The sequence below is a fragment of the Miniopterus schreibersii genome, assembly GCF_964146895.1.
Source record: "Miniopterus schreibersii genome assembly, chromosome: X".
Taxonomy (NCBI): Eukaryota; Metazoa; Chordata; class Mammalia; order Chiroptera; family Miniopteridae; genus Miniopterus; species Miniopterus schreibersii.
Genome location: NC_138104.1, coordinates 58400517 through 58415873, shown reverse-complemented (window position 1 = coordinate 58415873; position 15357 = coordinate 58400517). Strand labels below are relative to the sequence as shown.

The 15357-nt window shown below is 46.6% G+C and overlaps 1 protein-coding gene across 10 annotated transcripts in view; it reads left to right on the top strand.

Annotated features, from left to right (window-relative positions):
* DLG3 (discs large MAGUK scaffold protein 3) overlaps window positions 1–15357 on the top strand; it is a gene marked incomplete at its 5' end in the record, with an annotated part of 52613 nt that overhangs the window by 4070 nt on the left and 33186 nt on the right. For 6 of the 10 annotated variants that reach the window (XM_081125214.1, XM_081125212.1, XM_081125210.1 and 3 more), the window contains 7 exons: window positions 49–173; window positions 386–555; window positions 851–987; window positions 1324–1468; window positions 2044–2203; window positions 3789–3945; window positions 4369–4471. In XM_081125214.1, coding sequence (XP_080981340.1) covers window positions 49–173; window positions 386–555; window positions 851–987; window positions 1324–1468; window positions 2044–2203; window positions 3789–3945; window positions 4369–4471 — 997 coding nt within the window. Of the gene's footprint in view, window positions 1–48; window positions 174–385; window positions 556–850; window positions 988–1323; window positions 1469–2043; window positions 2204–2492; window positions 2918–3788; window positions 3946–4368; window positions 4472–5304; window positions 5421–5927; window positions 6011–15357 lie in introns of those variants that run through there. The other 4 variants (XM_081125215.1, XM_081125217.1, XM_081125209.1 and 1 more) reach the window with 4 other exon arrangements.

The following is a 15357-nucleotide window of genomic DNA, read 5'->3' as shown; positions in this document are numbered from 1 at the left end:
TTGTGCCCTCTTAGTAAGCAGACTGTGCCCCTCCACTCCTTTATGCAGGGCAATTCCGGCCTGGGCTTCAGCATTGCAGGTGGCATTGACAACCCCCATGTCCCTGATGACCCTGGCATCTTCATTACCAAGATCATTCCTGGTGGAGCAGCTGCCATGGACGGGAGGCTGGGGTGAGGTGGCCTGGAAACAGGGCTGGGGGTAACAGGGGCAGGATGAAGATGAGGGGAGGAGGGCACCTGGCAGGATGACCCTTCCATTCAATCTGAGAGGAGAGGGAAAGGAAGGAGGAGGAGCGGAGGGCAGGGGGGGGGAGCCGAATGAGGTGGGAGAGGGGGTGGAGGGGTGGTGGCGCAGTGTCATGCCTCTTGGGCTTCCCCCACAGGGTGAATGACTGTGTGCTGCGGGTGAATGAGGTGGACGTGTCAGAGGTGGTGCACAGCCGAGCTGTGGAGGCGCTGAAGGAGGCAGGCCCTGTGGTGCGGTTGGTGGTGCGGAGGCGACAGCCCCCACCCGAGACCATCATGGAGGTCAACCTGCTCAAAGGGCCCAAAGGTGCGGCCCTCTGGGTTCCTGTGCTCTGGCCAGAGGTCCCTGGTTGGCTCTGTAGGAAATGGAAGGGAAATTAGCCTTACTCCTTGCCTGACTCCCCATTTCAGCTCACACCCTTGTTTCTTGACCTCATGTTTCACCCTTATTGACCTGGGGATGGCAGCCTAGTATTTGGGATCCCTGGGGGGACCTCCCATGGGGCAAGAGTGTTGGCTGGGGGTGGGGTTGGGTTTAGGATTGACTGAGCACTCTAACTTCTCCTGTGGCCCTCTCCCACTCCCTGCTGGTTCCCACTCAGGCCTGGGTTTCAGCATTGCTGGGGGCATTGGCAACCAGCACATCCCAGGAGACAACAGCATCTACATCACCAAGATCATTGAGGGAGGTGCTGCTCAGAAGGATGGCCGCCTACAGATTGGAGACCGGCTGCTGGCGGTGAGACAGTCTTAACAGGGATGCCCAAATGGTAGGGTGGGAAGGTAGAGCTCTAGCAGCCTCTCAGTCCACCTGAACCTCACTCAGGGACTAAGCATTGTGGGGAATTTCAAGAGCATCATCAGAGTTGGGTGTATTAGATACCAAGGCCCTACTTTTCATGGCCGGGAGTCCCTTTTCTGCCCTACCTCTATCTCAGGCCTCTCTGCTCCTCACAGCACTATCCTTGGGCCTCTGTGAGAGCACTGTTGAATTTCAGTGAAGGGCCCCTCTCAGGGGTCCCAAAGAGGCCCTTCCTTATTGCAAGTGCTAGCCTGAAGGCTTCTTCTCTTCTAGGTGAACAACACCAATCTGCAAGATGTGAGGCATGAAGAAGCTGTGGCCTCACTGAAGAACACCTCTGATATGGTCTATCTGAAGGTGGCCAAGCCAGGCAGCCTTCACCTCAACGACATGTACGCACCCCCTGACTACGCCAGCAGTACGTACCCATCTGCCCTGTCCCTGGGCTGAAGCCCCTGCCCCTGGTTTCTGGAGGGGAAGAAGTTCATATTCCTTGTTAAGATAGAGAGAACAGAGGACTTGTGCTCAGGAGAACTGAGTCCAAACCTTATAGCTGGTGCCCTTGGACAAGTCCCTTTCACCTGTCTTTAGTTTCCTCTTTGGCAAAAAGGAGCTAATGATATATGTGCTGCCTTCTTCACAGGCCTGCTGCAAGGATCAAATGAGATCATGGATGAGAAAGCCCTTGGAAAACTGTATTAGGCTATAGAGATGTGAGGGATTATTATTAGTTACACCTCCAGTCATGCCTTTCTTTGTAGACTGCCTTGACTTCAGCTCTTTCTAAGACTCACAGGAGTGAGCCCAGGATTCAGAAAGGGACTGTGGAGGAGGAACCCTGGGGGTGGAGTGGGGCAGAGAGGCCAGAGGAATCAGCACCCCTTGGTGCTGAGGTGCATTTGAGGTGGGGTGTGAGGGACAGTCCTTGGGGAGGAGAGGAAGGTACCTACGTGGAGTGGTCTCTGAAATTTTTTCTCCCTTTCTTGATTCCAGCTTTTACTGCCTTGGCTGACAACCACATAAGCCATAATTCCAGCCTGGGTTATCTTGGGGCTGTGGAGAGCAAGGTCAGCTACCCTGCTCCTCCTCAGGTTCCCCCTGCCCGCTACTCTCCTATCCCGAGGCACATGCTGGCTGAGGAGGACTTCACCAGGTGAGACCCCCACCCCCTATGTAGGGGTGGGGAGGAGAGGAACCCGTTTCTGGCTGGCCACAGGCTTAGTGTAGTACGGCAAAGAAGAGGACAAGGCCCTCATCTCTCCCATCTTTGGGGTCTGAGGCCCTCTCTCTGCCCTTGGGGCTCTAGGAAGGGACAGAAGAGGATGCAGGGACAAGTTCTACCATCAGGGGGAGTGCCAAGTGTGTGGCCGGGAGCCGAAGTGCGGAGAAAGGGTGGGGTGGAGTATTTTGGGGGCTGAGGAGGTGGAGGCTGCGGGGGTTCCTGCCCCGAGACAGTAGCCGCCCCCTCTGCTGCAATCATTCCGAATCAGAGAAGAAAGCCTTACAGCCAGTGGGGTTGGGAGGATTCAGGGAGGCTGGCCGGCCTGGTGGCTTCATAGGGAGCAGCTCCGCCCCACTCTGGCGGCGGCCTCGGTGGAACTGGTTGAGCAGGCTTGGGTTCCGGGGGACAGGTTTGCCGTGGGGTGGGGTCTGGTAGGCTGCTGGGTTGGCTGCAGTGGGGCCTGAAAGTATAGGCGGACGGGGTGTGGGGGAGAGCCGCAGGGGCCATGGAGAGGGCGCGCAAGTTCTCGGGCTCGGGCTTGGCCCAGGGCTTGGGCTCGGCCTCGGCCTCGGCCTCAGCCTGGAGGAGGGCTTCGCAGAGGTGGGCCTGGCCGCTCCGCTCCCTACGACCTGGAGGGGACGCCAGGTAGGAGGAAAGGAGGGCTTCGAGCAAGAGCATCCGGGACTCAGGGAGGAAGCCTCGGGCCAGACCTGGAACAAAAAAGGAGTCTTGGACTTGGGGCTCCTCTGATGAAAGATGCTTCAAGTGAAGGTGGTAGGCCAGGAAAGTGTGCTGGGAGTCCGGGTGTATGGATATACCCGAGTGGCTTTTGCCCTCACCTGATGACACTGTGACCATTTATTGAGGAATTTTTACACGTGGTTAGTGGTAGTCCAGGTTTTCATGTATTTGTTCCCTTTCTTCAGTTAGGCTCCTACACCCCTTTGGGGGACCTGGGAGTTCTTTATCTCTGTCTCCCACATCACCTAGCAAGGGTGTATAGTAGTTGGTGACTACATCTATTGTTGGGGAAGGTCATAGTGGGGGGTGGAATTTTGAGACAGCAGAGGGGCATGTGGAAAGTAAGTATGCACGTTTTGTGGATGGAGAGTGCAATCAACTCCAGGGTGATTCCACTGCCCCTAACCGGCTCCCCTTCTGTGGCCTGGGCTCCATCACACCAGCTGGTAGGATAGGAGAATCTGGGGAGGAAGAGGACCAGTGAGTGGTCTCTGAACTATGGTCTTCACAGTCCAGGCTAGGTCTTTGATGACCTGAGAGAGTAGGGGACTGTCCACTGGGGAGCTGACTCCAGGCCCTCAGGAATAAGGGAGGGAAGAGGAACTGAAACTTGGCACCTAGCAGAAAACAGCAGCCAAGCAGGTTCCAGGAGAGAAAGGGAGGAACAGGGACCCAAGTCCTTCTGCAGTGATGTGGGACTTGTTCCAGGCTGGCTCTCATAGAGACACCAGTTAATATCTACCTTGTCCTGACCCTTCTACTGCTTTTCCACCAGAGAGCCTCGCAAGATCATCCTGCACAAGGGCTCCACAGGCCTGGGCTTCAACATCGTGGGAGGAGAGGATGGAGAAGGCATTTTTGTCTCCTTCATCCTGGCGGGAGGCCCAGCTGACCTGAGTGGAGAGCTGCGCAGGGGAGACCGGATCTTATCGGTGAGGAGACAAAGGCGAGGTGGGAGGATGGGAGCTGTGCCAGTCTAAAAAGTGAGGAGAGGAGATCCTGCTTTCTCTAAGGAATGCTTCTTGAGATGGGAGAAGGGCTAAGAGCTGAAGAAAACTTATATTTTCTTTATGGATGTCCTTAGTGAGGGACAGGGATGGAGACGAGACTTATCCTTGAGGAGGAAATCAATGTCTTTTTTATCTTAACCCTGGTTGACATTTGACCCATAAAGATAATTACTACGCTAGAGATGCCATATCCTTTAGGTCTTATCTTAGGGGCAAGGATGGGATATTGAAAAAGGCGTCTGAGTAGGCTTAGGGATGGGCTACCCATCTCCCTTTCCTAACTGCTATGACAGAGGACTCCCTTTCTTGCTTTTAGGGTGGCTCATAGCTCCTCTATTTCAACAGGTGAATGGTGTCAACCTGAGGAATGCAACCCATGAGCAGGCTGCAGCTGCTCTGAAACGGGCTGGCCAGTCAGTCACCATTGTGGCCCAGTACAGACCTGAAGGTAGGAGAAGGGAGGCGGGGCAAGATAATTTGAGGAGTATACACTTGTGCTAAGTGTCGGCTTTTTGCCATCATAGGTATCAAAGCCACTAGACCAGGTCTTTTCTACCCTAGTGCAGTAACGGCTTACTCTCTCGGTTTCCTTCTGGACAGGGGTAGGTTTGGGCAAGTCAGGAGCATCTATCAAGGCTGTGCTCAGAGCTTGCAGATCAGGGCTGCAGTACAGCAGGCGGCCAGTAGTGGGAAGCAGCATACAGGAGGAAGCACAGAGATTGGGGCGGCTGGAAAAAAGGGAGGGGGAGGAACGGGGCGCGCAGGGTTCAGAGGCGAAGACGCCTTGGAACTGGAGGATAGCTTGGTTAGAAGGACCTCAGAGAGAAGAGATCCGACGTCTTAAGACATCTTGGGCCAAAGCTCTATGACCCCCTACCATTTCCCTCCCCATATCAGGGTTATCATGAAAAACCCATAAACGCGCCGAAAAGGTGATGCCAAACCCACGGAGTAGGGAGTCGGAAGTGGACCCCCTCCTCCTACTAGGGGCCGCCTTTGTGTTCTCCGTGAGCAGTCTTCTGGCTGGGGCTAGAGGGTGGGGCCGGTTATGCAAATGAAGGCCTTTGATTGGCTGGGAGCAGCGGAGGCCCAGGTGCCGAGGTGAGCTGCAGGCCGGCGCGCCTGAGCCAGCCGGCCGGCGGGGTGGCCATTGGCTGGCCAAGCGTGGCTTCCAGCCCTACGCCCCTCCCCCTGACCCAAGCGGCGGGCGCCCATCCTTGCCCCCCCTCGCGCGCCTCAGGCGTCTCCTCCTCCTCCCTGCCGTCCCCCTCCCCCCTCCTCCCTCCTCCCCTCCTCCAGCGCGCCCCGCTTTGTGTCCGTGGTCTCCCGCGCGGGACGGAGGGGCGGCCGGAGCTGGCGCTTTCTCCTCATTAGACCTGGACTCGGACCCGCGCCAGGTGAGGTGGGGCGGACGAGGGGTCAGGCCCCCTCTCTGTCCGCCTGAGCCTCTCTACGGTTCTGTTCTCAGATTCTCTTTTCCAACACTGCGCCCCCACTCTGCGCTCTCCCCCAGCCCCTACAGGCACAGCTTGGATCCCCTCCTGGGGGTCCCTCTCCAGTCCCTGGGCCCCGTCTGCGGCATCTCTTTGCCATCACCTCTCCCAGCCCACCAGCTCTGCCCCCTTCGCGCCCCAGGGCCTCGGCCCTCCCATAGCAGCTCCCTAATCCTTAACCTCAGAGGAATTTTCTAAAGCGCTCCTCCCCCACACTCTTGAATGCAACAAACCCGACTACCTCTGCGAGCACCCGAGATGGGCTTGGCCTTTTCAGTCCCCCCCCCCACCCGCTTTTGTTTGCACCAACTTCTTTAGCCTCCCCCTCCTCTTTGTTAGCCCGGTCTTGGTCTTTGTCCCTTAGGGCTACAGCGCTCGGGCTCTTTGAACACCTAGGCTCCATGGGCCAGTTACTGGAGGAAGGGACCTCTCCTAGGCAGGTGCGCCGGTTCCGTGATGAGAAAGGGAGAGGCTGGGAGCCCTGTCGCCAAGCCGTAAGGGATCTAAAGCGCCTACCTTTGTCCTTTCCACCCTCCCCCCACTCTGGTTCCAGCCAAGAGCCTGAATGGAAAGAAGAGAGGGTCCTGCCACCTTCTGCACTAGCCTTTTTTGATCCGGACAGTAGTGTAGGGAGGTAACTAACAGGAGAGCTGGTTGGTCTGAGGTAATGGGAAAGAGAGATGCAGATGGATACTCTGAGTCATTCCTCTCCATGTTTGGTGTTCAGCTTAAAGACAAGAAACACACCTTAGAGTTATTGTTTTTATGATTTCTGTGTTTGATGTTGGCTTCTTAGAGCTAACCATCTGATTTTTATTAGCAACCAGTATTTATCCATTTCATGCCCACAACTTTGATAATGTAGATTCTGCAAAGAAAATGGTTTCTCTTGCATATGTGTGTGTGTGTGTGTGTGTGTGTGTGTGTGTGTGTGTGTGTAGGAGAAATTGAATTGTTTCTTTCGGTTTTGCTCTCTGATGTTGGGCACATGGAAACAATACTGTGAATTTGTCTGGTGGTAGGATGTTGGAAACTGGTAACTACATATTTTTGTGAATTTTGTTGGGGGAATGTAACTGGTTTTCATACAGAGCTACAAGTTGTCCAGGGTAAAAGGATTCCTGCAGTGTTCATTGCTCTCTAATGCTATTTCTGAGAGTGTATAAAGTATGTTGAGGTGCTGTCTTATGTTAGGTCTCTCTACTACTTGCTCCACAAAGCCTTTCTTCTCTCAGGATTTAGTTGAGCCACTACTGTTAAAGCTCTGCTACCCCAATATTTCTTCTTTCTTTGGTTTGGTAAATTCAGCAGATTCCCAACATGCAAAAGTTGGGGTGTTCGTTTTTTTCTCATTCAAAAATGGACCCTTGGAAACAGGTCCAGAGGGACTATCAAGCATTCCGTGTTGGGCTCTGAATTTTCTTTGATAAAGTGATAGTTTTTAAAATATGGACTCCATGTTGATCGTTTTATAAATGTATTATTGTTCTTTGGAAGATTACATCAAATGAGCATTTACAAAATGAATGTATGTCTGTTAGCTAAAATGGCAGAGACTGCATGTTATTGGCCAAGTAAGTGTTCTTTTTTAAAAAAAATTATTTACATGGAATGTGGAAGCTGGAAAGGATTATGTAGTCCAACCCCCTCATTGTGCAAACCAGAGATTACAGGAGAAAAAGGACCTGACTTGCCTAAGGTCATGAAGGGAAAGTTGCCAAGGGTCAGCAATCGATTTAATCCTGGGGTCCACCAATTGGGACCAGTTGTGCTTGGGGATACCTGAGAGATCTAAGACCTAGTTAGAACAGAGGAACAACTGGAAAGGAACTGGAGAAAGAGAGACTAGTGAAAGAGAGTGAGGGAAAGAAAGATGTATGTGCAAGGGAAGATTAGAGTGATCTCCATCAGGGCCACAGAGGCGGCATTGCCAAATCAGTGCAGCCTTTAGCTAGATGCCCTTTAACATGAGAGCTTTGAAAAATAGCTTTGACAGTTAGAACAGAGTAAGAACAATTCTTCTCTTTTTAAATGGCTTAATTGAGATATAATACATATGCCATAAAATTCACCCATTTAGGCATACAACTCAGTGGCTTTTAGTGCATTCACAGAATTGTGCATCCGTGGTCACAGTTAATTTTAGAACATTTTCACTAGCCCTCTCCATTTAATACATAGAGAGGGTGCAATTTTTGGAAGGGTGAATTTTTAGGGGCTAGATGGCAGCTTGGTGGGAATGCTTTAACCTTGAGATTTTTTCATATATTTGGTTTGCTTAATGTGGGTTAAACCCATAATGAAGATAGAAACTGTGGCTATCTATTTGAACTTTGTACTGTGCTTAGCATGGGTGCTTTACAAGTATTTTTATGATGGAGCTTTGGAAAATATTAAAATAGAAGTAGAAGTACTAAGTGACAAAGGTACCACAGTGAGAGATGCTGTTTAATACTTTCACTCCTGATTGCTCCAAACTGTTGTGGACACAGCAATCCTACCTATTAGCTAAAAATAGCATGATGTTCTTGGGCATGTATAATCCTGCTTAAAATTCAAATTGAAAATTTAAACAACTGGCTCTTGGCAAAGGCTCTTTTCCAATCTATTCTAAAATGAAAAATATTTTTCTGTGACTTGTTGAATTGCTCCTCCAAGGGAAGGGTGGGCTTCATGTTAAAAGACTTTGATTTAGAAACTATGCCCTACGTTTTCCCCTCTAGTTACTTTGTGTTAGCCTCTGTTTATAAACTGAGCTAGTGTTTTTCTGGAAAGCCCTTTTGTTTATAGAGTAGAACCTGAACCCCAAATCAGGAGGTGAGCCAGAAATTGGTCACTAAGGTAGCTAAACTGGGAACTGATCTTTTGTGACCAGTCTTTTCAGCCGGAATGTAAATCCAGAAAGGCTGGGGGTACAGGGAGTAAGAGAATGAGAGTTTTCCACATGTACTTATTTTAAAGTGCTGAATAAGCACACTCTCACCATGGAAACATCTTCAGGTAAGGCCTGGAAGAGTTAAGGATCAGCGTTCATAATATCTTGAAAATGTAAAAGGGGTATTTCCCCCATAACATGTCCATCTCCCCGTGTTTTAGAATGAAAGATGTAAACATAGCTGCTACCCTATCAGTGAGATCTCTGTTGGGAGCACAGAGATGAAAGTTTATAAAGGCAAAGAATAAAGTCTTGAACAGACTGTTGCCATCCTAAAAGAAGGCTAATGTAGGGAAGGAAGAAAACGAATGCCTGTTAACAGCGTTTCTATACTGAACAATTTGAAGGCAGCTGGTGTTGTATTTATCCATGACCTGAGCACCTAGTCCAGAACATGGCACGTGCTTTGTTGAATTGAATTATTGAGTATCTCTATGTTCCAGACGGCTTTGTAAGCATTTCGGGATATCCCTGTGGGATAGGTGGTATTATCCCCATTTTCAGATGAGGAAAATGAAGCTCAGAGAGGTTGAGAGACTTTCTCAAGGTCACACAGTCAGTAAGGGGCAGAATCGAAATTTCAAGTCGTATTTACTGAGAACTTCGGGTCCAGGGCTTTTGCCACTAGGTCACAACTACCACCCACCATAGCAGAGAGCTATGAGCCTTCCCCTCTCTCTACTCAAATACATCTGTACATAGCAAAAGATACTGCTTTGAGACTCTTCAGGTGCCAGAAGCTGTTAGCCAAAATGGGCTAAAACCAACTCCCAAATGTCAGTGTTTTAGTCTTGATGGCCACAAACTCCTGCACCAAAGGAGGAGAAGTGACCTGGAGGTAGAGGGGCTACTGGAAGCCTGAGGGAGACCCCCTCTCCTTCAAAAGGAAAGTGGACTTAGGAAGACTACTACGGAATAATATTGTGGGGTGAAACCCAGAAGGAGCCAAAAAATGAGAGTTGGTTTGCTTGACTTAATGGCAAATGTATGGAGGCTTAAGAATATTAATGCAGTCAGTAGGCATTTCTAATTTCTTCAAGTGAAATGGAGTTGTATTTGTCATTCATTTGTTATGACCCTACAAGCCACTCATTAAGGGTGCACTTCAGTGGTATTTAGAATGTTCACAGAATTGTGCAACTGTCACCACAATCAATTTTAGAACATTTTCACCACCCTAGAAAAAACTGCACCATTTAAGTGTCACCCTCCCATCCCCCTTGGCACTAAGCAACCACTAATCTATTTCCTCTCTCTATGGATTTGCCTATTCTGGACATTTTGTATAATATACAGGGGTGGGCTTATAGTTCTGAGTACGCAAAACATAGTTTATTCTTGTATTATTATTTATTAATTATTGTATTATTTTCTATACAAACAACTGTAAAACTACTTTTGCCCCACCCTGTATAGTGTTTGTGATTGACTACTTTCACTTAACATAGTGTTTTCAAGCTTCATCCATGTTGTAGCATGGATTAATACTTCATTTATTTTTATAGCTGAATAATATTCTATTATAGGGATATATCACATTTTGTCTATCCATCATCAGTTGATGGGCATTTGCATTTTTGCCACTTTTTAGCTATTATGAATAATGCTCCTTATGAACATCTGTATGCAAATTTCTGGGTATATATACCTACTGGATCATATGGCAACTCTATATTTAAACTCTTGAGGAATGGCTAGGCAGCTTTCCATAGCGGCTGCACCATTTCACATTCCCACCAGCAGTGTGAGGGTTCCAGTTTGTTCACGTCCTCCCCAACCCTTGTCAATGCCAGTATTTTTTCTTGTAGCCGTCCTGGTGGGTGAGAAGTGATATCTCATTGTGGTTTCACTTGCATTTCCCTGATGGCTAAGATGTTAAGCATCTTTTTATGTGCTTATTGTTTGTCATTCAGTTTTGCTTTGCTTGGTCCTCTGATTTGATTCTCAGTTTCCAAATTGACTTGAGACCAGAGCAAGCCAACTATGTTATTACTCAGGTGATTAGAGGGAACGAAGAGGATAATGGACTAAGTTTTACTGTTAGCACTGTGCTGGAGGGGTTTAAAGATTGGGTGTAGATAACTTTAGCTAGAAATGCTCACCTGATAAAAATGATAAGGCTCACTTTTTTTGTTTTTAAAAAAGAGCTTATTCACATACCTTACAACTCACCCATTTAAAGTGTACAATTCAGTGGTTTTTAGATTGTTTGGAGTGGTGCATCTGTCACCACAATCAATTCTAGAAAAATTTTCTCACTCTAAAGAGAAGCCCTGTCCTGCCCTAGCTGGTTTCGCTTAGTGGCTAGAGCATTGGCCTGAGGACTGAAGGATCCCTGCTTTGATTCTGGCCATGGGCATGTACCTCAGTGGCAGGCTCGATGCCCCCACCCTGGTCAGGGCACGCGCAGGAGGCAACCAATCGATGTCTGTCTGTCTCTCTCTCTGTCTCTGTCTCTCTTGCTCTCCCTCTCGCTCTTGCTCTCTCCCCTTCCACTCTGAAAAGTGATGGAAAAAATATCCTCAGATAAGAATTAAAAAAATAAATAAATGAAGCCCTGTCCCGTTAGCAGTCACTCCCCATTTCCACCCAATCCCTCCCCTCCCCTAGCCCCAGGCAACCACTAATCTTCTGTTTCTATAAAGTTACCTTTTCTGGCTGGTTCATATAATTGGAATCCTACAATATATGGTTTTTTGTATCTGGCTTCTTTCTTTTAGCATAATGTTTTTAAGGTTCATCCATTTGTAGCATGTGTCAGTACTTCATTCATCTTTAAGAATGAATAATACTCCATGCCATGGATATACCACATTCTGTTTATCCATCTGTTGATGGACTTTTGGGTTGTTTTCACCTTTTGACTATTGTGAATACTGCTACTATGAACATTCTCGGGCAAGTTTTTGTGTGGTCACATGTTTTCAATTCTTTTGGGTATATATAGTTAGGCGTGGAATTGCTGGGTCATAAGGTAACATTTTCGAGGAGCTGCCAGACTTTTTCCCAAAGTGGCTGCACTGCTTTGGGCCCACCCTGTTTTGTAAACTTAGAAGAGAAAAAAGTTGTTAACCTTTTGTCCAGTTTTGCCTCCTGGGGCTGAACTTCATGTATGTGGGCGGGCTGGCCTTTTGTGTATCTTCCATATAGCCCAAGGACATGGTAGCTAGAGTTGACAAAGATTTCTGAACCTAGCTAGACAGGTGCCTTCTTGTCCTCGTTAGATGGTTTGAGGCAAAATCCTAGGAGCTTTGGTGTCTGCAAAACGTTGGTTCTCCTAATGGGGTAGAATGATTAGAATAATCTATGACAATGAGAATGAATTCTTTCTTATGTAGTTATAGCTTTTTGGGATTTCTTTTTAATATGTTGCTTGTTGAAAACTTTACTCTCATATTTACACTGTTGCTTTGTTTAAAGCTTTAGACTTCTTTTCCACAATTCTGTGTTAGATAAGTGGAAGTGAGTTGTGAATTCAGTTTATAAGTTCCTATTTGTACCTAGACTGTTACTGAATCACACAATCTTGAGCGAATAACAGTTTTGCTTTAATAAGGGTCTTGTCTTGCCTTCTCTTTTCCTGTAATAAGGCTTTTATTCTCTTGAAACGGACCTTTGTTTACTTTTCACTGAATTTCGGTATTTTAAAAGAGCAAAGGCCCTAGAGATTTGGGGATTTTTCTACTTGATGAAATTAAATGATAAAAAATTTTAATAGACACATAGTAGAAGATTAACATAATTTATATAAGTATGTACATTAGGGATCTGGATACATGTCTTTCAGATTTTCAAAAAGGATAAAGAGAATTTTGCAAATCCAGACTATATTATTAAGAGTTGTTTGTAGCCTGCGAGGCGTGACTCAGCGGTTGAGCGTCAACCTAGGATCCAGGTGATCGCAGTTTGATTCCCGGTCAGGGCACATGCCCGGGTTGCGGGCTCGATCCCCAGTCAGGGGCGTGCAGGGGGCAGCCAATCAATGACTCATCATTGATGTTTCTATATCTCTCTCTCCCTCTCCTATCCTCTCTCTGAAATCAATAAAGATATATATTTTTTAAAAAAGAGTTGTTTGTAAACACTGAGAAAAAGAAGTGGTGAGCACCGGAACCGGTTTTGGTTCACCAAGGTCAAACAAGCCATGTCAGACTGACCAGATTGCCTTGATGGACAGGGTCACTGGACTGGTAGATCAGGGAAATATGGTAGATGTGGTATATTTAGATTCTACTAAGGCACGCAAGACTTCTTTGGTCCACTCTTAGATCAGATGACCAGGTGACAATAGTGATAATGCATTTAAGTGGATTTGTCTGTGACTGGTTGAATGCTTAGTCCCAGAGGAAAATGCTGAATGAGCCAGGAGCAGTGTGGAGGGGAGTTTCTAGTGCATGTGTGTCCTGGCTTTGTCCTTGGGCCTGTCTTGTTCGTTTTGCCTCCCTACTCCCCTCAAATTGTATTTATTTTTCCCTGGATAGAAAAGTATTGCATTTAGATTTGTAGAAAATTGGAAAATACAGAAAAATACAAAGTAAAAAAAATTCAAATCTCCTGTAATCACCTCCAAAAATAACCACTGTGCATGTGTATTTTCCACCAAACTTTTATAGCTTATCATATTAATATGTATGTATGTATCTCTTTTAAGATTGGGATCATTGTATTTAAACAGTTTTATATCCTTTTTTAACTTAACATATGCTAAGATTAAAATGGTTTTTAATAGTTACACAATATTGCATCGTGTGTGCCATAATTCATGTAACTATTCCCTTATTGGTGGACATTTAGGTATTTCCATCTTTTTTTAAATATGTCTTTATTGATTTCAGAGAGAGGAAGGGAGAGGGAGAGACAGAGACAGAAACATCAATGATGAGAGAGTCATTGATTGGCTGCCTCCTGCACGCCCCCCACTGGGGATCGAACTGGCAACCTGGGCATGTGCCCTGACTGGGAATCGAACCGCAATCTCCTGGATCATAGGTTGATGCTCAACCACTGAGCCATGCCCGGCGGGGCATTTCCTTTTGTTTTTTAATCCTTATCAGAGGATTTTTCCCCCCATTGCTTTTCAGAGAGAGTGGAAGGGGGGGGGAGGGGGAGGGAGGGGGAGGGAGGAACGTCAGTGTGAGAGAGACACATCAGTTGGTTGCCTCCTGCAATGGCCCCAACAGGGGCCAGGGATCGAGCCTGCAACCCAGTTATGTGCCCTTGACTGGGAATCAAACCCAGGGCTGATGCTCTAACCACTGAGCCAAACTGGCCAGGGCTAGGTAATTCCATTTTTAAAAAATATATCTTTATTGATTTCAGAGAGAAGAAGGGAGAGGGGGAGAGAGAGAAATAGAAACATCAATGAAGAGAGAGTCATTGATCAGCTGCCTCCTGCGTGCCCCCCACTGGGGATCGACCTGCAACCCCAACAAGTGCCCTGACAGGGAATTGAGCTGAGATCTCCTGGATCGTGGGTCGATGCTCAACGGCTGAGCCATGCTGGCCAGGCTAGTTTGCTTTTTTTGGAGCAAATAAATACCTATCTTCGTTTTATTCTAGTTATTTAATGTTTTTGTTTTGCATTTAAAAGCTTTACCTGCCTGAGGTTTATTTATGATATAAGGTAGGATACTACTTTATTTTTGCTCCAAATGTTTAATCACCTCAGTACCATTTATTAAGTAATTCATTTTACTACTGTTTTGAAGTGCCACCTTTATCTCACACACACGCACAAACACACACAAAATTTGATTTTTGTGTTTTTTATTCTGTTCTGTAATATTTTACTCTGGGATTTTATCAGTTACTGAAAAATGACCACAGGTGTTTGGACAAATAACAAGAAGAGTCTTTTCTTTCTCTAGGTCCCATTTTCTGGGTTCCTTCCACAGAAACTTTACTCAAAACAGATTCAGTTCATGCCCCAATAAAGACTGTTAAAGAATTTGTGGTCCTGTTGGAGTGACTACTGTGAAGAACATTTAAATCTAGACTTGCAATTGATGTGATAAAACACAGAAATTAGTTATGTTAACTTAAGTAAACAAGCTTAATAATAAGATGTTGTTTCAGTCACTATATTGCAGCATCTCTGTTAAATGGAAATGATTGTTAGGAACAAGAGTACCCACTACATTGAGAGCAGGGAAAGGTTTAATTCTATCTTCATACTCATGTTTTCTGGATGAGGTGTTTTGTCTTGGGGTGGTTCTTACATATACTTTGGCTCATGGGTTAAAAGTGCTAAAGGCTTTGTTAATCTTGCATGTGAGTATGCTATATGAAATTCCTTTGAAGTAGAGAAAAGGCCCTATTTGAGGCTTTTACCCTGATCTACTGGGTGATCCAGAATAGGTGAGAAGGACCAATAGCAAGTCCTGTGGATAACTTTTTCTTAGTTTGATATCAGATCAAAGCATTTTTCATTCCACTCATTTCAGACCAGGTGGCTGAGTGTAATGAAACCTTTATATACTATAGTACTTTTGTCCAGTAGTTCTTCCTACATCCTCACTAAGCTGTTTGGGGAACAGAAACATCCAGTCAATAGGAATAAACTGGAATCTTTTATGGCATGCTAATCTGGCATGTCTTGTTTTCTGTTTCATTCCTAGTATCAGGGTGCTATCCGTAACCCAGGCTATGTGTGTATGGCTGAGGAAGCACATTGTGACAGTGCAGGGGCCAGAACAATGACACCGAGGTTTCTGTTCTGGGTTAGTCAGAGTTCCAAGAGCATTGTTCTAAAAGTGGAGCTGAAATGGTTTTTCTTCAAGCAGTATTTGTCTATATTGAGGCCTGTTTGTCACTTTTCTGCTCTCTCAAATAGCCTTTAGAAATGTATTTTTGTAATTTATACCCATTGATTTGGTATTTTTTGACCCAAGGAGCTTAGGGTTATTT